This window comes from Loxodonta africana, chromosome 16, assembly GCF_030014295.1.
Source record: "Loxodonta africana isolate mLoxAfr1 chromosome 16, mLoxAfr1.hap2, whole genome shotgun sequence".
NCBI lineage: Eukaryota > Metazoa > Chordata > Mammalia > Proboscidea > Elephantidae > Loxodonta > Loxodonta africana.
Window position 1 is genome coordinate 32,491,441 of NC_087357.1, and position 16,106 is coordinate 32,507,546.

Below are 16,106 nucleotides of genomic sequence, written 5' to 3' on the forward strand. Positions count from 1 at the left end.
CCCCGACACCTCCTCAATCAGACCTCACCCTTGATCAAGATTTGGGGGCTGGAGCTCATTCCTGGTGCACGATGGCCTGGTTTTGCTTTGAAACTAAGAAAGGACAAAGGAAACCCAGCAGTTTTGAGTAGTGCTGAGCCAGACCTACCTCAGGCCAGCTGTTGAGACATGCTACAGTTTTCATTTTTGTAAAAATAAAGCTTGATTGTTCACAGATCTGGTTCCTAACTGGCTAAGCAGTCCTAGGAGGCCCCAGGGAGCAGGAATGGCAGACTCAAACTAGGGGTTGTATCTTCTGCAGAAGGATGAGACCAGGCTCATGGCTCAGTGACCCAAAGAACAAATGTTTCTTTTCTTCAGGAAAACCACCCACTGACCCTGGTGGTGGGGTGGGTGTCACCTGTGGGGGTATGGAGAGAGGAACATGGAAGTTCTCTGGAAAGCCTGGGGGCTAAGCTGCTGTCTGTTGTGACCCTTCTCCACCCCACTTCAACACACTCACCCGTTAGTAATACTATGACCTTTATTCTAGCTTTTTACCCATGCTCTTAACATCTTAGGCCTGTTTCCAAGGTTTCTGCATTTTAAAAATTTCTCTCTTGCCCACATCTGTCTTAGACTTCGGGGCCACTTCTGCCAGAGTCCTTTCCAGCCTAGTCTTCCTCTGAGTCTGGGGACACTCAGCCCCTGTTGGGGCTGAATGCTCCCATCCTCTTCCCCTTTATGTAGAAGGCTTTATGTTGAAGGACCCTGCTCTAGCCCAGGATGGAGGAGAAGGAGATGTCATCACCAACACCCTATCTGGGGAGGCCAGCGGGCCCAGGGGCCAGGCAGCACACACAGGTGGACAAGAGGGCAGTCCATCAGCAGTAACTCAGAATGACTTTACTCAGGAAATAGACCATGGCCCAGGGGCTAGGAGTGCCCCAGGGGCTAGGAGTGCCCCAGAAGCTAGGAATGCCCCAGGATCTGGTTCTTACAGAGACTCAACAGCTCCTAGAAGAGAGGAGGCTGCCCTCATGCCGGCCAGGCATAAGCATTTAAGTCTCACAGCCTGATAGGAGGTGCCTCACACACGCCTACCCTGGAGGTGCAGGCTGAGGGACTGACTACTGGGTCTTGCAGTCCCCATCGCTGTTGTGGGCCGTCTTCACCTTCTTCAACTCCTTCTGTAGCTCTGACTCGGCTGCCAGGACCTCCTTTGGCTTCTGGTACTATGGATGGAATCAGGAAGTAGTGGACGTATCAGTTACTAAACTCCTTCCCCTCCCTACAAACACACACACACACACACACACACACACACAGAGCCCCTTCTAATCCCTATATTTGAAGATGATGAAATTGAGGCCTACAAGGTTGAATGATTTGGTCAAGATCATAGGGCTGGGTTGGAACAGATCTTGAACCAGAACCCAGATCCTGTGATTTCTATCCCACTCCCACCATCCTCTATCCTCTTCCAGCTGTGATTTGTATATCAGGCTCCTCCCTGAGCCCCCACCCTGCTCTCTCCATTCTGAATTAGAGATGGCTATTATCTAACAATTACACCCCAGGGCCTAAGGCCAGAATTGGGGAATCCTATGGGATGGAAAGTGGACAGGGAAAGGAAAACACTCCCTGATGCAGTGGCCAAGAAGTTTGGGTGAATCTTACGGAGATGATCAGGGTGCAGTTGGCATGAGCAAAGCTCAGGGAGGAATCGTCCAGAGGTAGCTGGTATCTGTCTAGGTCAGGAATGGAGAACTTCTTATAGTACCTGTGGGAACACCAAAAGTCCATGGGGTCACCCAATAAGGTGACCCTAATAGCTGGGCATCAGGCCACCTGTGGCCAAGCTTCTACACTGTTCTCCCACACCTTCCACACAGCCTGAGAGAAGGGAAGACAGTTAGAACCACGGGTATTTTAGAGCTTAGTGGCCCTGGAAAGAAAGGATGAAAAGCCTTACGGCCAGTCTAACAGAAGAAGTGCCAAACTAGTCATTATTCCTTCATTAGATCAGGGGTAAGAGTAACTGAGACTTAAGGGTGGGATTCCCAAAGAGAGGGAGAATACACAAATAGCTCAGGTAACCTGGGCCTCCTCTGTACCCCAAACGTTATGGGCACACCACACAGAAAATGGAAACACTGGTTCTGACAAGGGACAGAATAAGGACACCTAGGGCTGTCCCCCAAAGCTGGGGACCTAGAATTTGCCTTTTACGTGGAACTTTCACTGAAGGTCTACCTTTTCCTCTCTTAGGGTCTTTCAAGGCCTGTTAAGCCTGACTCTGCTTGTAGGCCAAAGAGAAAAGTACACCCACAAGGAAGACTCACACTGAGGACAAACCACGTGCCTCACCACAGAAGCTGGCTCTGGGGTTCTGGACTACTTTGCCGGCCCCGAGACCCTACTCGGCTTTTCACACACCACACCCAGACCCTAGCCTCTACAGGTGCCAGTCTAGAGATTAATGATCCCTTTTAATACCCAGATAGCAACACCTGGCCCATAATGTATGTAACTGGGCTTTGTTTTGAAGGAAATTTGACCCCTTTTACCAAAGAAGAAACTCTGGCTCAGAGAGGTGAAATGTCTTGCCTGGTTTCACATAGCCAGTTGTCAGTGGCTTTAGGATTAAAGTTTCTTGCTTCTAGCCTGGTGCTTATTACACCAGAGCACAAAGAACAGCCTCCTCGTCTCTGACAACAGCCCGCTTGCCATTTTTCTTGGTGGAAGTGTGGCCACAGCTTGGCCAGTGGCTGCTAGGCCTGTCACCTGGGCACAGCATGGCTTTCTGCTGCAGTGGTTGTGTGGGCTGGGAAGCAACAACCTGAAGGCAGGTACAAACAAACTCAAGTGAGGGGCCTGGAAAGGATGTGACTTTTAATACTTCAGAGGGGGCCTCGTCCTCCTTGCGACAGCTACTCTGAGTCCGCTACTCTGAGTCCACTTCAAAAGCCCCGATGCCCTGGGGACTCGGATAGTTGACATCAATGCAGCACTTCTGCCCCCTGCTCTCCCTGCCCAAATCCCTCAGCTCAGCAGAAGCTGCAGGGCCCCTCTCCTCCCAGGTTCGCCACTCCCCCACCAAGGTGCTGGGACCCACGGCAGGAAAAGAATGTTTACTTAAAGGCTGACAGTTCAAAAGGAGTGGGGGGGCAGGGTGGGTATCCTAATGGCACCACAAGTTTGCTTTATTTTCCAAAGCTCTGCCCCAGGGAAAGGTGATCCATCTGCCTGTAGACCGGCGAAGGAATGCCGGCCTCAGCCTCTTCCTAGCCAGCCCAGGCTGAAGGTTCTTCCTGGGGCTGCTCCGGCCAGCAAAGGTGGCAGACACTGATAATGGGGGGAGTCAAAGGTTAAACAGCAGAGATTAGATGAACACAAAGGCTTGTTAGGAAGTGTTAACATCTTACCCACAAATATACACAAAAAGTAGAACGGTGGCGAGAGAAGCAGCCTAGACACACATCCGAGCAGATGGGGGCCTGTGTAAGGCCCTGAGCACTGGAACATCCTTTCTCCCTACGAGGCGTGCGTGCGGGGCGGGGGGCGGGGGGCGGGGGGGGCGGTACGGACAGGGACACACCTGTGCGACCTCAGAGGGGCACTGACAAGCCACATTCCCCAGGCTGGGGCAGTGGGACTGGAAAAAGAATCCCAGGGCTTGGCCTCAACGCCAACCAGTGACAGGATCAAAGGAAACTTGAGGTGTACAGCTTCTACCCTTCCTTGTCATACTCCCACCACCTTTCGTGAGGCCAGAGGAAAGGCAGGGTCCAGAGCTCAGCTTTGTTTTGAGAGTCAGTTCTAATGGATTTAGTTTATTGGTTGAGGTGAAGTGACTTCTCCTCAGAGGTTCTTTGACAGGCAGTGTTCAAGGCAGTATGGGACATCTGCTTTCCCTCCTCAGAGGCAACGGCTGGCCCTCCCCCTTTTTCCTCCATTTCCTGGCTTTGGAGTGCACCTGAGGGGAGCTGCACTGCACTAGACCTTCTCATCAGCAACATGGACCAGAGAGGGATACCAGACACCTACTGTGCTTCTGGGAAAGCTGGAATCCTCAGCCTCAGGCAGCCAGCAAACATGTATTAGGCATCACCTATGTCCCAGGCCTTGAGCCCTGAGCTGGAGATGTAAGGATAAGGAAGAAACAAATCCATATCCCTGTGCTCCTGAGGGGCTCAAACCTAGTAAACATTGTTGTGCTTCTGCTAAAAGGTGAACCGCTTAAGCGGGACAGCTCCCTAGCTTCCTGCAGACACCCAGCTCCCTAGCTTCCTGCAGACACCCAGCTCCCTCCTCCCCCATTCCCATCTCCCTTCACCATTCTCGGGTTCTACTATGCAATGAAAAATGGCATATGAATGCTTATTCTGTACCAGGCACTGTTCTAAACACATTTGATACTCAAAATAATTCTCTCAGGTTGATTACTTCTATTATCCCTTTTTACAGAAGAGGAAACTGAGACATAGAAAAGTTAGGTATCTTTCCCAAGTTACAAAGATGATATATGGAGAAGCCCCTGTTGCAAGCAATAATCTCCCAAATCTCCTGACCCCTCCATCTCTCCACATTCTCACTACCAAGTAACAGGCCACATGGTCTAGATTTCCTGCATCTGTCCAAGGGTGGGCAGGGAGACTTTTAGAGCTCATGGACTAAGAGGAGGGCAGCAACAAACAGGCTGTCTCTCCTGGGAATCCCTGGGCACAGGGACCCCCCCCCCCGCCCCACCCTGCGGGTCTCCTAAGCACTCTCTCAACATAAATGGCTTTCTGAATGCCAAAATCTTTAAAAAAGACTTATATGCAAGCAAAGGTTCACAGTAGGCTTCCTGGCCCTGCCCTGTCATCCTGGGCAGGCCATTTAATATCTGTGCCTCAGTTTCTTCTTCCAGATTTCTTCCTCAAGTAAAGAAGGTGTGCTAGATGAACTTTAAATCATTGTGAAAAGGCCTGGAACAGGCCACCTCTGTCCCTCCCTCTTCCCTGTGCCAAAGGGCAGCTCCTTCATTTTGGTGATTACAGAAATGACCTACTGTATCCTATCACTCTCTTCCTACTGAATCCCCTCCCTGATCCCAGCCTTTCCCCTTCAGTGAACTGAGAAGGGGCATGAGAGGCTAGGTGCAGAGTGAGAGAGACCCTGGAAAAGAGGCTGAAAGTAGAAGCAAAGCTGCTGTGGACAGTCATCCTTCACACCGCACAACCTGCACAGCCAGAGCTGTCCAGAGACGTCCTCGACCCGTCAGGGCCTGAGAAAATCAGCAGGCAAATCTTCCTTCTTCCTTACCATCAAGGCTCTGGCCAAACTGCGGTCACCCCTGCCTGCAGCAGCCCTCCTAGAGAGTCAGCGTGCCCATGTACATACTAAAGGCTCCCAGAAGCCCTGCCAAAGAGAAACCTATTTAATCCAGAGTTCCCTAAACTTACTTGACCACAGAATCCTTTTTCCTAACCATGCCTATTAACACCTCCCACAGTGTTAGCAGCACCAATATTTTATCAGCCAAGCTCTCCTCAGATTCAGATTTCCAAAGAATTGTTGAGGACCTGCTTCAGGCCAGCCACTGTGCTCAGTGTTTGTATATATATGATTTAATTAAATTCCCCAAACAATCTATGAGGTAGGTTTGAATATTCTCCTGTGGTAGATGAGGAAACCTTGCCCAAAATAATACGGCTAATAAGAGGCAGAGGCCAGATTTAACCCAACATCTTGCCACTCCACTTTGGCTCATTCCACTTACAGCTGCCAACTTCTGGACTGAGGTTAAGAACCTTTCTGCACAAATGCTCTTATCAGGAGCAGATAGATCTTGGAAACACACTTTCTTCCTTCTTTGATCCATCCCTCACTTAGGACACAATACACTAGAATCCATTCCTTCAAGAAAAGTGGCCAATTGGTTCTTCAGGGGCAACGTATGTATGGACAAAGGAACCCTGGCTTTGGTTGGTAACCACAGTCCAGGATATTAGACCTGGGGCAGGCATGGAACCTCCAGGTAAAGAAAGAGGTCAAATAAGACAGAAATGCCACTGTGTAGTGGAAACTGCACGTGCCTGGGCACCGAGAGAGACTGTCACTAACATTCCCTTCAGTGGGTCAGTTCATCACGCTGCCTTCGTAGATACATTAATATGTAACACGAGAATAAAAATATGTACCCTCCCCTCCTCCAGATGGTATGAAGATCAGAGAACAGATTTTAAAAGTACCCTCAAAAAATTAACTACTCAAATAGCTATTAAGTTTTGTTTAGTGGTAGTAAAGGTGGAGAATACAGTACTCCAGGCAGAAGATGAAAATGCCAAGAGGTTCAGGAAGGAGCCAGTTACGGGTTTCACAGTCTCTCTAACCTACTTCCCAGCAGAGGAACTGGAGGAGGGCTGGGCTGAGCCAGCCTGGGATGCTGTACCAGAGCTCAGGGGGGCTCCAAAATGGGGACTTTGCTCTTCAGTCACCAGCCCTGCCCTTCCCAGGAAACCACTCCTATCCCACCCAGCCTCACCCATCATTTCAAAATTGTTTCCCCCACCCTAGGCGCTAGAGTGGGCCTTGAGCCATGGAGCTCCTGGCCAACAGCGCCACCTATGGCTGCATACGTGCATGAGATGGGACCCAGAGGATCTAACCACAAATGAATTTTCTGGTGAGCGAGCTAGCCTCTCTCCTCTCACTCCCTGGTAATCACATTTCGGCCTGATGTCTGTATTCGACAGTGACCTCTGGGGGACAAAAGGGAGGCAGCAGCCAGCTCCACAAACTGCTGGGCTGCAGATTCAAGCGCTATCAGAAGCACTTTTGTTCCCAGTTTGGACCCAGAGCCTCTTACGCCAGGGAATGCTTGCTGAAGCATGGAGTTTGTTTTCCTGAAGGCAATTTCTCTGTTGTCTGAAACTGCTAAATTCCACTTTCAGGCACTGACTCCTGTTAATGATGAGAACAATAACGGGAATAAACTGCCTTTTATCTGAGGGCTTCAAAGTGCTTTATAAACGCAAACCCTTATTATTATGACTTTATATTTATTGACAAGGCCCACTGCAGGGGCTGCTGGTTGCATGTACAGCAATAACCCTGAAATTAATTCATTCATCTCCACCCCTTCCCCTGTCCCCTTAACCCTGCCAAAATGATGGGGTGTGGAGGTCAGGGGAGGAAGGGAGGACTCAGGGCTGTGTTTGGGAAGCTTGGGAGCCATGCTACTTCCCTGTGGGCCTCATGGCCCTGAGGAAGATGGGGGAGGAAGCTGGTGCCACACAGCTTAGAAGACAGGGCAAGGCGCTGCTCTTCCTGATGCATATAAACTAGTGGTGGAGTGGGGGCAACTCTGGACTAGGCTTAGCACCCACGGTGCACAGAGAGTGGCTTCGCAGCTCTGGACAGGTAACATAAAAACTCCCAGCTCAGTGCCCCAGATCTTCATGGGAGGTGGCCCTGTGCTATAATCCTTCTGGTACAGGACAAGGCTGATTTGTTTCAGGGCTGTTCTCTTCAGGCCTCGAACAGGGCTCTGCCTTCTCCCGTGATCAGTCAGAGCTCTGGAAACCCAAACGGGGTCAATGCATTCCCAAGATGGTCAGCCCAGGAACAATCCTACCAGGATCATCCTTATCAGCCACCTTCTATTGCCTCAATCCCCACATTTTTGCCTCTCCTGCCACACCTGCTAGTGGACCACCGGAAGAGGAGCAAAAGGAAGTTGAGTACCCCTTTTGAAACATAATGGAAGACACTCCTAAGAGGCCTAAGGATCTGCTCATTGCGCCTCAGTGCAGGGAGGGACCTGGTTTACTGTGTCCCGGGCTAACACTTTAAACTACCACCTAGGAGAGGTATGCTGTCTGCCAGCTCTAAGAGCGGTGTCATCAGCCCACCTGCACTATGACTGCAGGATATCAAGGTCACAACAGCCTTACAGAAGAACCACCTAAGATCACAACTTAATGGCCATGTGGTTCCCTCATCGTCTTGGTCACTGAACAGATACTACTGGACCCCAGTATGTGCCAGGTACTGTACCAGATACTCATTCAAGTGGTAATCCCTCACCCTGATGGAGCTGATGACATTATTCAAACTGGTCCTGGAGAGGGGAATAAGAAAAATCTCTTCAAGCTTTCAGTGCCCACTGGGGTTTTAGTTCAGCCTTCCTTCCCTCCTCAGAGCTGGGGAGATCTGCCCTCTTGGGTAGGGAGCAACCTGAGACTTAACCCCAGACCACCTCCACCCTGTCCCCCCGTCTGCTCATACTCAGACAGGTACCCACTATGCTACTCACTTTTTGTTGGTAGTTCTGATAACAAGGCAGCGCTCCTTCTGGTCTACACAGACACTATAGACATCCTTAGGGTAGGGGAGGTTTCGAATCCGCCACTGAAAACTCATCTTGGTGTCCTTGCGCATGAATATGGGCTGCAGAAGGCAAATTTAACTCAAGAACTATTCTTGGGAGAGGCAGGAAGGGACACCTCCTACTCTCCTTGGAATTCCACTCAGCGGTCCAATGGGCCTCAGTTCTTCTCCACAGCACCCCCCTCCAATGCTGCTACTGCTGTGACATTGCAGGCCTGAAGCCCTGGACCTGGGATGACCAGACCAAACTCTGGGTATTCATTCAGCAAACATTCATAGAGCCGTGTGTCCAGGGGGCACAGTGGAGATGAGGAGGTGAACAAGACATGGTCCCTATCTTCAAGGGCCAGCAGCCCACCCTGACCACCCCCCCTCCACCCTCCACCCAGAGCACCTGGACAAATAGACATACATTGGCATTGCTTTCCTTGAGGAGTTCTGACCCCAGGCTTCCTGCTCCTGGGGGTGCTGGATCACCCACTTCAATCTGCCACTGGCCCAAGGCTCCGAGGGTACTTTTCACACGCCACTTTCTCACTGGGGAGAGAAGGAAGCAATGGGATTATGGGGAAAGAAGGGGCCCTGCTCTTTTCTGCTGAATCACTGACATCACACTGGATAACTAGAACAGGATAAAAGTGGGATGTACAGGTCTTTCCATGGGCTTTGCCCAGCTGAGCTGGGACCTCCCAACCTCTAAAATCTCAGTAGAGCATTTCAGTATTGGACAACCTGCACAGCACACAGCATGGGTACTCAGACAAAAGGAACTGGAACAAAGCTCTAAGAGGAGTCAAGAGCACCCAGGTGTGGCTTCAAGCAATGGGAAGGTGCAAGGGTTAGGAAAAAGGTGATTACTGGTAGGTAGGAAAATTCAGATCCCAAAAAGTGGGAGTTGAGATGGATTTTTCCGCCTCTAAAAAACATACAAAAGAAAAATAAGTTAAGAGGGTAAAGCTACTGGGCAGGTTTGTCTGATGATTCAGAAAAAAAAAAATGATTCAGAAAGTTTAAATAAATACAGAAACTCACTCATTTCAGGTATAGTGGGCTTAACACAACAGTCAAATCTCTGTATTTAAACCCTATTTTAAATACATCATTTCTAGAAGTTCTAATGTAAACATTTTTGTAAAGTGGACCTTGTACTTTTACTGTGCGAATATTAATCTCCATTTCACCTGTTTTACAAGTCAGCTGTCCGCATAAGGTTTTATATTTTTATTGTGCTTTAAGTGAAAGTTTACAAATCAAGTCAGTCTCTCACACAAAAACTTACATACGCCTTGCTACATACTCCCAATTGCTCTCCCCCTAATAAGACAGCCCGCTCTCTCCCTCCACGCTCTGTCCATTTCCTGTCCATTTCACCAGCTTCTAACCCTCTCTACCCTCTCATCTCCCCTCCAGCCAGGAGATGCCAACCTTTTTTTTTTTTTTAAAGTAAGGTACATACATTACGAAAATTATAAATCAAGAGACTAGTTCAATGGACATCACCTGAAAACTCCTACTGGGATTTTCAGGAACCCCGCTCAGCGATGCTGTGGTGACTGGTGTTACCAGTGCAGGCCACCATCAATGCAGGGGATGTCCCTGGCCCCTAGCTGTACCCTCTAGGTTGCTTTCCCTTCCTGCTGCATTTGGAATCACCATGGCTGCTGCCTCAGGGTCTCCTCCAGCCTGGGCAGCTGATCGGTACTACAGGCTGGCGGCCCTCCTGGAGCTGTTAGAAGGAGTTAAACAACTCAAAGAGGCATGGTATTCTGCTCGGTAGTTTCTGTTTGTTCCTTTTTTGGGACTGGGGTGTGATGGCTACTGTCTGATCCTCAGTATCCAGGCAAGCTGATGGTGTTCCTTGAGACCTTTTGAGCAGCTGTGCCAAACCAAAACACCCTCGCTGCTATCAGTAAGGCACACAAGCTGAACACAACAGTATGCTGTAAAATTAGAATTTCCCCTTGAATATGTGCTTTTATAAGGTCTGCTGCATTCTGCAGTGTGATTTTATTACGTCTTAGGGCCAAAACTCTCCCTAGAAACACATTTCCAAGTTTATAATGAAAATTAATAAGGAAGAGTAAGACTTGGAAATATGCTTTACAGGCAACTTTTTTTTTCTTTCCTACAAATACTTCTGCTATCTTAAGTGAATGGACTGTGACCAGGAGTATATCCAAATCTATTCACGTAATACCTCACGTAACTAGAAGCCAGCCCTCTGGGGGCCTCTGTCAGAGCCGCAAACTCAGAAGTGACAAATGCCTCTGAGCAGTAGCTTATGGTGACAAGATCCATGTACCTCACTCTCTGGTATAGGAAAGATCACTCCCAAATTCTCACTCCAACAATGTAGAAAATGCTCTGTGCACAATAATGCATACTGACAACAGCATGTGGGGACAGTTCACATTGAAGGGCAGTATCAGACCTACCTGGCACTTGGGACTATTTAGTGCAAGGCGAAGCATGTATCTTCTAGACCCAATGTTATCACTAGATAACAGAACACAGTCATCACAGATTTTAAAGATGGAAATCCCTCTAGAAAGCATCTAGTCCAGCGTCCGTATTTTTCAGAGGACAAACAGTATTTCTTCCCTGCCTGCTCTCCTTCGACCCTTGCCACCACTCTCCAGGGGACAGGGTATGAAGAATTACTAAGGCTCAGAGAAATCAACTTGCAAAAGCTACAGCTAAAGTTCAAGTCTCCTAACTCCAAGTCCAGATTCTGAGTCATTAACAAAAGGCTAAATTATATTCTCTAAATGTTTAATAAGCATATACTGTACAATATTTAGAAAGGTTCCTATAATTTTAAAAAAGCCATTCTATTTCTTACATATATTTTGGTCTTTAAAGAAGAAACTCTGATTATCTGAAAAGTAAATATGTGGAATAGCTAACCATTTGGGGCTGAATAAAAGACCTGTTCCTGTAATACTGGGCCTTGGTAAATTATAAGTCCTAAAGCAAAGACCAGTGTGGCCTCAAGAGTCAAGTCTGACCCCAGGATTTCTTGTCCACTCTTTTACTCCAAGAAGTGTTGAATTTTCCAGAGAAACCTTCCCAACTTGTACTCAAAGGAGGAAGAAAGTCAGCTACTGGTTTGCTTACTTCAGACCTCAAAAGTCACCCAGGTCACAGGAATTTGGTACCCTTGACTGCTTCACCTTTAAAAAAAAAAAAAAAAGAAAGAAGAAACCTTGGGAATAAAATCCTTTGTTAGGATGCAGAAGAAAGTCTCCCTGCCCGTTCCTTTAAGAGATAAGATCCAAGAAATATTTTGGTGAAGTCCTTGTTCTTTCTCTCACACACATGGACTTGAACACCCCCATGTAAACACATACTTTCTCTTTGCTTGTCTTTCTTGTCCTCATCTTTGTTCCTGAACTCAAGGACAGCTCCTGCAGCAACAGAAGACTGCTTCCACCTGCTGTCACTCTGATTTGATTATACGTTAAACCCAAACTGGTGTGTGCAAGGCAGCTCCCCAGGACGCTGTCATCTCTTCCTGGCTAAGCCAAGGCCAGTCCTTGGAAAGGAGACTTTCAATGAACCTGTAAAGGGTCTGCCAGGGACTATATGAAGGAGGCAGCGCCTGGGGGCTTTTTACTAAGTCAGCAGGAAGCAGGCTGATGTCCCCTACTGCTGAAAGGAGGCCTCATCTTTCAGGTGGGCTGGAAATTGGAGGTCCTAAAGGCCTCTTTCCCCAAAGCTCCAAGCCCTGGCCCACTTCCAACATGGATAATTACATTCCCCTTTCCTAAATACTCCCTGCAGCTTAGACTAGATGCAGGATTCTTCTTTTCTGCCCTAAAACACTGCAACATTGCTATGTGGCTATTAAACAGCTGCCATGTCCCATCCCTGAGGAGGCTGAAGGGAGTCGAGTGGGTCATTTATAAAGCCGGTGAAGTGCTTGGGGATGAAAGTGCTCAATATCCTCCAACTGCAGCCTGGGGTGGTTAGGCTGGCGGTCAAATACCAAAGCAGATTAGGCTGGTAATCCGAGTGTAATCGCTGGGGGATGGCCTGCCCTTCAGCCTCTGCCCCCGTGGACATGCTGTGCTCTCCTTGGGCTGGTTTGATGTTCCGATCATTGTTGGGAGGCCCTTCAGTTTTTCCCTCTATGAATACATACAGCATTCATTGTGGGGGGTGGGAATGAATAGTATTAAGAGGATAGAAAAAAAAATATGACACTAACATCAACTGGAATAACTCTGTCCTGGACAGATGTGCACCTATCAGCAATTCCTCCTCCGTAAATTACTTTGTGGGTTTTTCGAACAGAAAACCAGTTGGCCAATTATCAAGTTTGTATAATCAGCTGGAAAAATGGACACTATTTCCATTTACTGCCACAAAACTCCATGATCTCTATTTTTTACTTCACAGACTGCATGACCAAAAGCCATCTCAGGCCTGGGATTATTACACGTAAAGATTAGCAACGAACAGTACCTTGCAAGGGCACCTGGGGCAGGGGGAGCACTGGTTGGTGATGGGCAGGAAAAGGCTTGGCTGCTCTAAGGCTGTAGCCCAGTGGTGTGGGTAGGGTATTCCTCAGCTGCCCGTCTCTGCCCTGTCCCAATCAGCCCCACTTAGGTCATCCTGGGGAGTGTAAAATTTAACAAGAAGAAAACTGGATTTAAGTATTCTCAGCTCCCAAAGGTATATTGTTGTGAATTAAAAGAAGAACTCTTAATCAGACAGACCTAGGCTTAAATCCTACTCAGAAACTAACCAGCTCCGTGATTCTGAACCTCTTTGAGCTTCAGTTGTTTCCTCCAACTGTAAAATGGGGATAGAAGTGCCTACCTCATAGGGCTATAATGAAGATGATTAAATAATTCACATAAAGCACTTAGCATGGTGCTCAATAAAAATTATGGTATTAATATTATTATTAGGTAAACTTTAGCCAAATAATCTTTTCCTATGAACCTCCATTTCTGCTTTTAAGAAAAAGGATTTTGGAGGTCATGGTCCCTCCCCAACCTACCAAAAAAAGTGACAGGTTAACGTGGGACGGTGGGGCACAAAGCACTACAGATGAAGGAACCTGGACTTGTTTTTCATTTAATTTCATGTCCAAGCACAACAAAGAGGCTTGGGTTTTATTTGTTTGTTTGTTTTTACAGCCACAGCAGCTGTAGTGTTTTATTTGCTCTGTGTAGAGAAAAGAGGTGATGCTGGGGGCTGGGGAGAGGGCTGACGCTAGTCTCTGCCCTGGTTACGGTGGTGGTTAGCCCACGTGACCTCTGCTTTCATAAGTTCTCCCCAGTTAGGCATTCCAAGGCTGTCACCCCCTGGGAGCACTATAAATTACAATGCATTGTGAGGATATTACTACTGTATTGGTTTCCACCAAATCAGTGTCATATGCTAAACACATCAAGATTTTTAATAGCACCAGACTAAACCAATTGGGACTGGAGCCCAAGCAGCTCATAATAAGGAGGGATCAACACTTCACTCTGTGACTGAACATGCGCAGGACACACGTGTTAAGACTGGAGACTAAGAGAATGCAAACCAGTGTAATCCGTGTTGTCGGTTCTAGACATTTATGAGCTGTCAGAAAAAGGGAAAAAGAAATTCCCTCGCCAATACTACCTGTCGATCAGGCCCAGGAAGAAATTAAAGTCAAGAACAATGACAAGAAAATAACCCAGCCCATGGCTCCATCATTGGTCTTAGCATTTCAGGTGGAACTTAATAAAGAGACCAATTCCCACTGCTGACAGCCTTAGGCCTGGGTCAAGTAGCCAGGCACCCAGCTCTGGGAAGTCAGTTAATGTTGATGTGCATGCCTGGAAACAGAGAATGGACAAATCAAATCACTTCCACAAATCTGAGCTGGAACTCCTATTCATGAGGCTATTCTTAGAGGAAGAGAGCTGCAGGAATGAAAACAACAACATTGCAAAATCACTGTTTCTACCCCCTATTCCCTTTGATTCTGACATCCCAAGATGAGGGCCCTATTTAATAGTGCCCCCATTCTTGCTGCCTCTGAGGCAGACCTTACCCTTTACCAAGGTCAGATTCTGTAGCCACTGATACTTGCTCCTGGCGTGGTTTCAAAAAAACAAGCAAAAAAAAAAAAAAAAGACAGTGAAAGCCTGTCCTCACAACCACCAGTCTACACGGCTCAGTTCCAATACCACCTCCTCTGTAAAGTTTTTTTCCCCTTCCCACCTTAGTGTTACGCTCTCAAATGGCTGGGGGTGGGGGTGGGTTTACCAGTCAAAAGAAGGACTCCAACTCCAGGTCTCCATCTTCCGGTGTCCAGCCCTGTCCTCAAATTATTCTCAGGAACAATGTTGCCTGGAAGGCCTCCGTCTCTCCCCTAGCTTCCACATTTGGTGCTGGGATCCTCCCTTAAGCCTAAGGCTAAGGGTGTTCACCTGTGCTTAGGTCAGCCCCAATCATTCCTAAGGGCCCGCTGGGAGCCTCTGTCACTTACCAAGTAGCTCGCTTGTCTTTTCATCATATTCTTCGGCCATTTCCTTCCCGTCTGGGAACAAATAGTGCACCTTCCTTCTCCCTGTGCACAAAGCGGAGATTGCCTTACCCCAAAGCCTCCTCTTGTCTTGCCTCTTACAGACCAAGGGGTCTACGGAGTAAACAGCAACAGCACTGGGTGTTTTGAGAAACCCTCCCAGAGTCTTCGAAAAATTCCTTGCCAACAATCATTGACCATTTACTTTAAGACTTGCCCTAGGAAGAACTGGTTAAAAAAAAAAGACATGCTCTAGGGCTGACTTCCTTTCAGAAGCTTTCTCCGGAGGTGTCTTTGCCCTACTATTTGTTCTACCAGCAAAAGTCCATAGTTCTTCCCGTCTGTTGAACTCCTCCTTGCCCTTCAAAATACAGCTCAAATGTCACTTCTACTGGTAAGTTGTCCTTACCTATCATCCCCAGCCTCTTTGGCAGAATTAATCACTTCCTTATATGTGCCTCTACAATCCTTTATTCATACCCACTGTGGCATATTCATCACATTGTATGATAGTTTTAAAAGCATCTGTCTCCCCAAGAATGGCATCTTATTTATCTTTCTCTCCCCAGTTCCAAAACCCAAGCCTAAGAGCTCAGTATACTGCACTGGGTTTCCTGCTGATGTTAGTCTCCAAGTATTCATGGCACTTACCTTGCTTATAATTTTCCATCATTTTGTGAGATTATTTGATTACTGCCTGTCTCTTCTACTAGATAGGGGATGTTTTCCTCCCTGTCCATGATTTCCCTGAGACCAAGCATAAAAATAGTACCTGGCATATACTAGGACACCAGCTAAATATTGATTGAAAGAATGAATGAACATTGATTCATCTTCCACTGAAAGAAGAACCCAAGGGAGTTTCCAGCCCAATTCCCTCCACATAGGCAATATAATCATAAGCATTTGCTTAAGAGTGGCTATGTAATTTCCCCTTTTTTTTACATGTTAAAAACAAACAAACAAAAAAAACCCCATTGCTGTCAAGTCGATTCTGACTCACAGCAACCCTTTAGGACAGAGTAGAACTGCCCCATAGTGTTTCCAAGGATTCGAACTGCTGACCTTTTGATTAACAACCGAGCTCTTAACCACTGCACCGCCAGGGCTCCGTTTTACATAGGTAAGTAGATATAGGTGCATTCCTCAGTGCACTAATACCCAGTAGATAGGCACCCAACATATGCTTGATAAATAAGAGCCCCAAAGCCCCTAACCAGCTAAAGGTGTCACTAGC

The 16,106-nt window shown here is 47.6% G+C and overlaps 1 protein-coding gene across 3 annotated transcripts in view; it reads right to left on the reverse strand.

Moving 5' to 3' along the window:
- The window catches only part of DPCD (deleted in primary ciliary dyskinesia homolog (mouse)), a 19,058-nt gene continuing 2,952 nt past the window's right edge, over positions 1-16,106 (reverse strand). The window contains exons 1-6 of one of the 3 annotated variants that reach the window (XM_023546804.2): positions 15,521-15,668; positions 14,834-14,914; positions 8,771-8,895; positions 8,285-8,418; positions 1,660-1,762; positions 1-1,214 (exon numbers count right to left, since the gene is read on the reverse strand). In XM_023546804.2, coding sequence (XP_023402572.1) covers positions 1,110-1,214; positions 1,660-1,762; positions 8,285-8,418; positions 8,771-8,895; positions 14,834-14,914; positions 15,521-15,542 — 570 coding nt within the window. In that variant the 5' untranslated portion in view covers positions 15,543-15,668 and the 3' untranslated portion in view covers positions 1-1,109. Of the gene's footprint in view, positions 1,215-1,659; positions 1,763-8,284; positions 8,419-8,770; positions 8,896-14,833; positions 14,915-15,520; positions 15,669-16,106 lie in introns of those variants that run through there. The other 2 variants (XM_003409166.4, XM_023546805.2) reach the window with 2 other exon arrangements.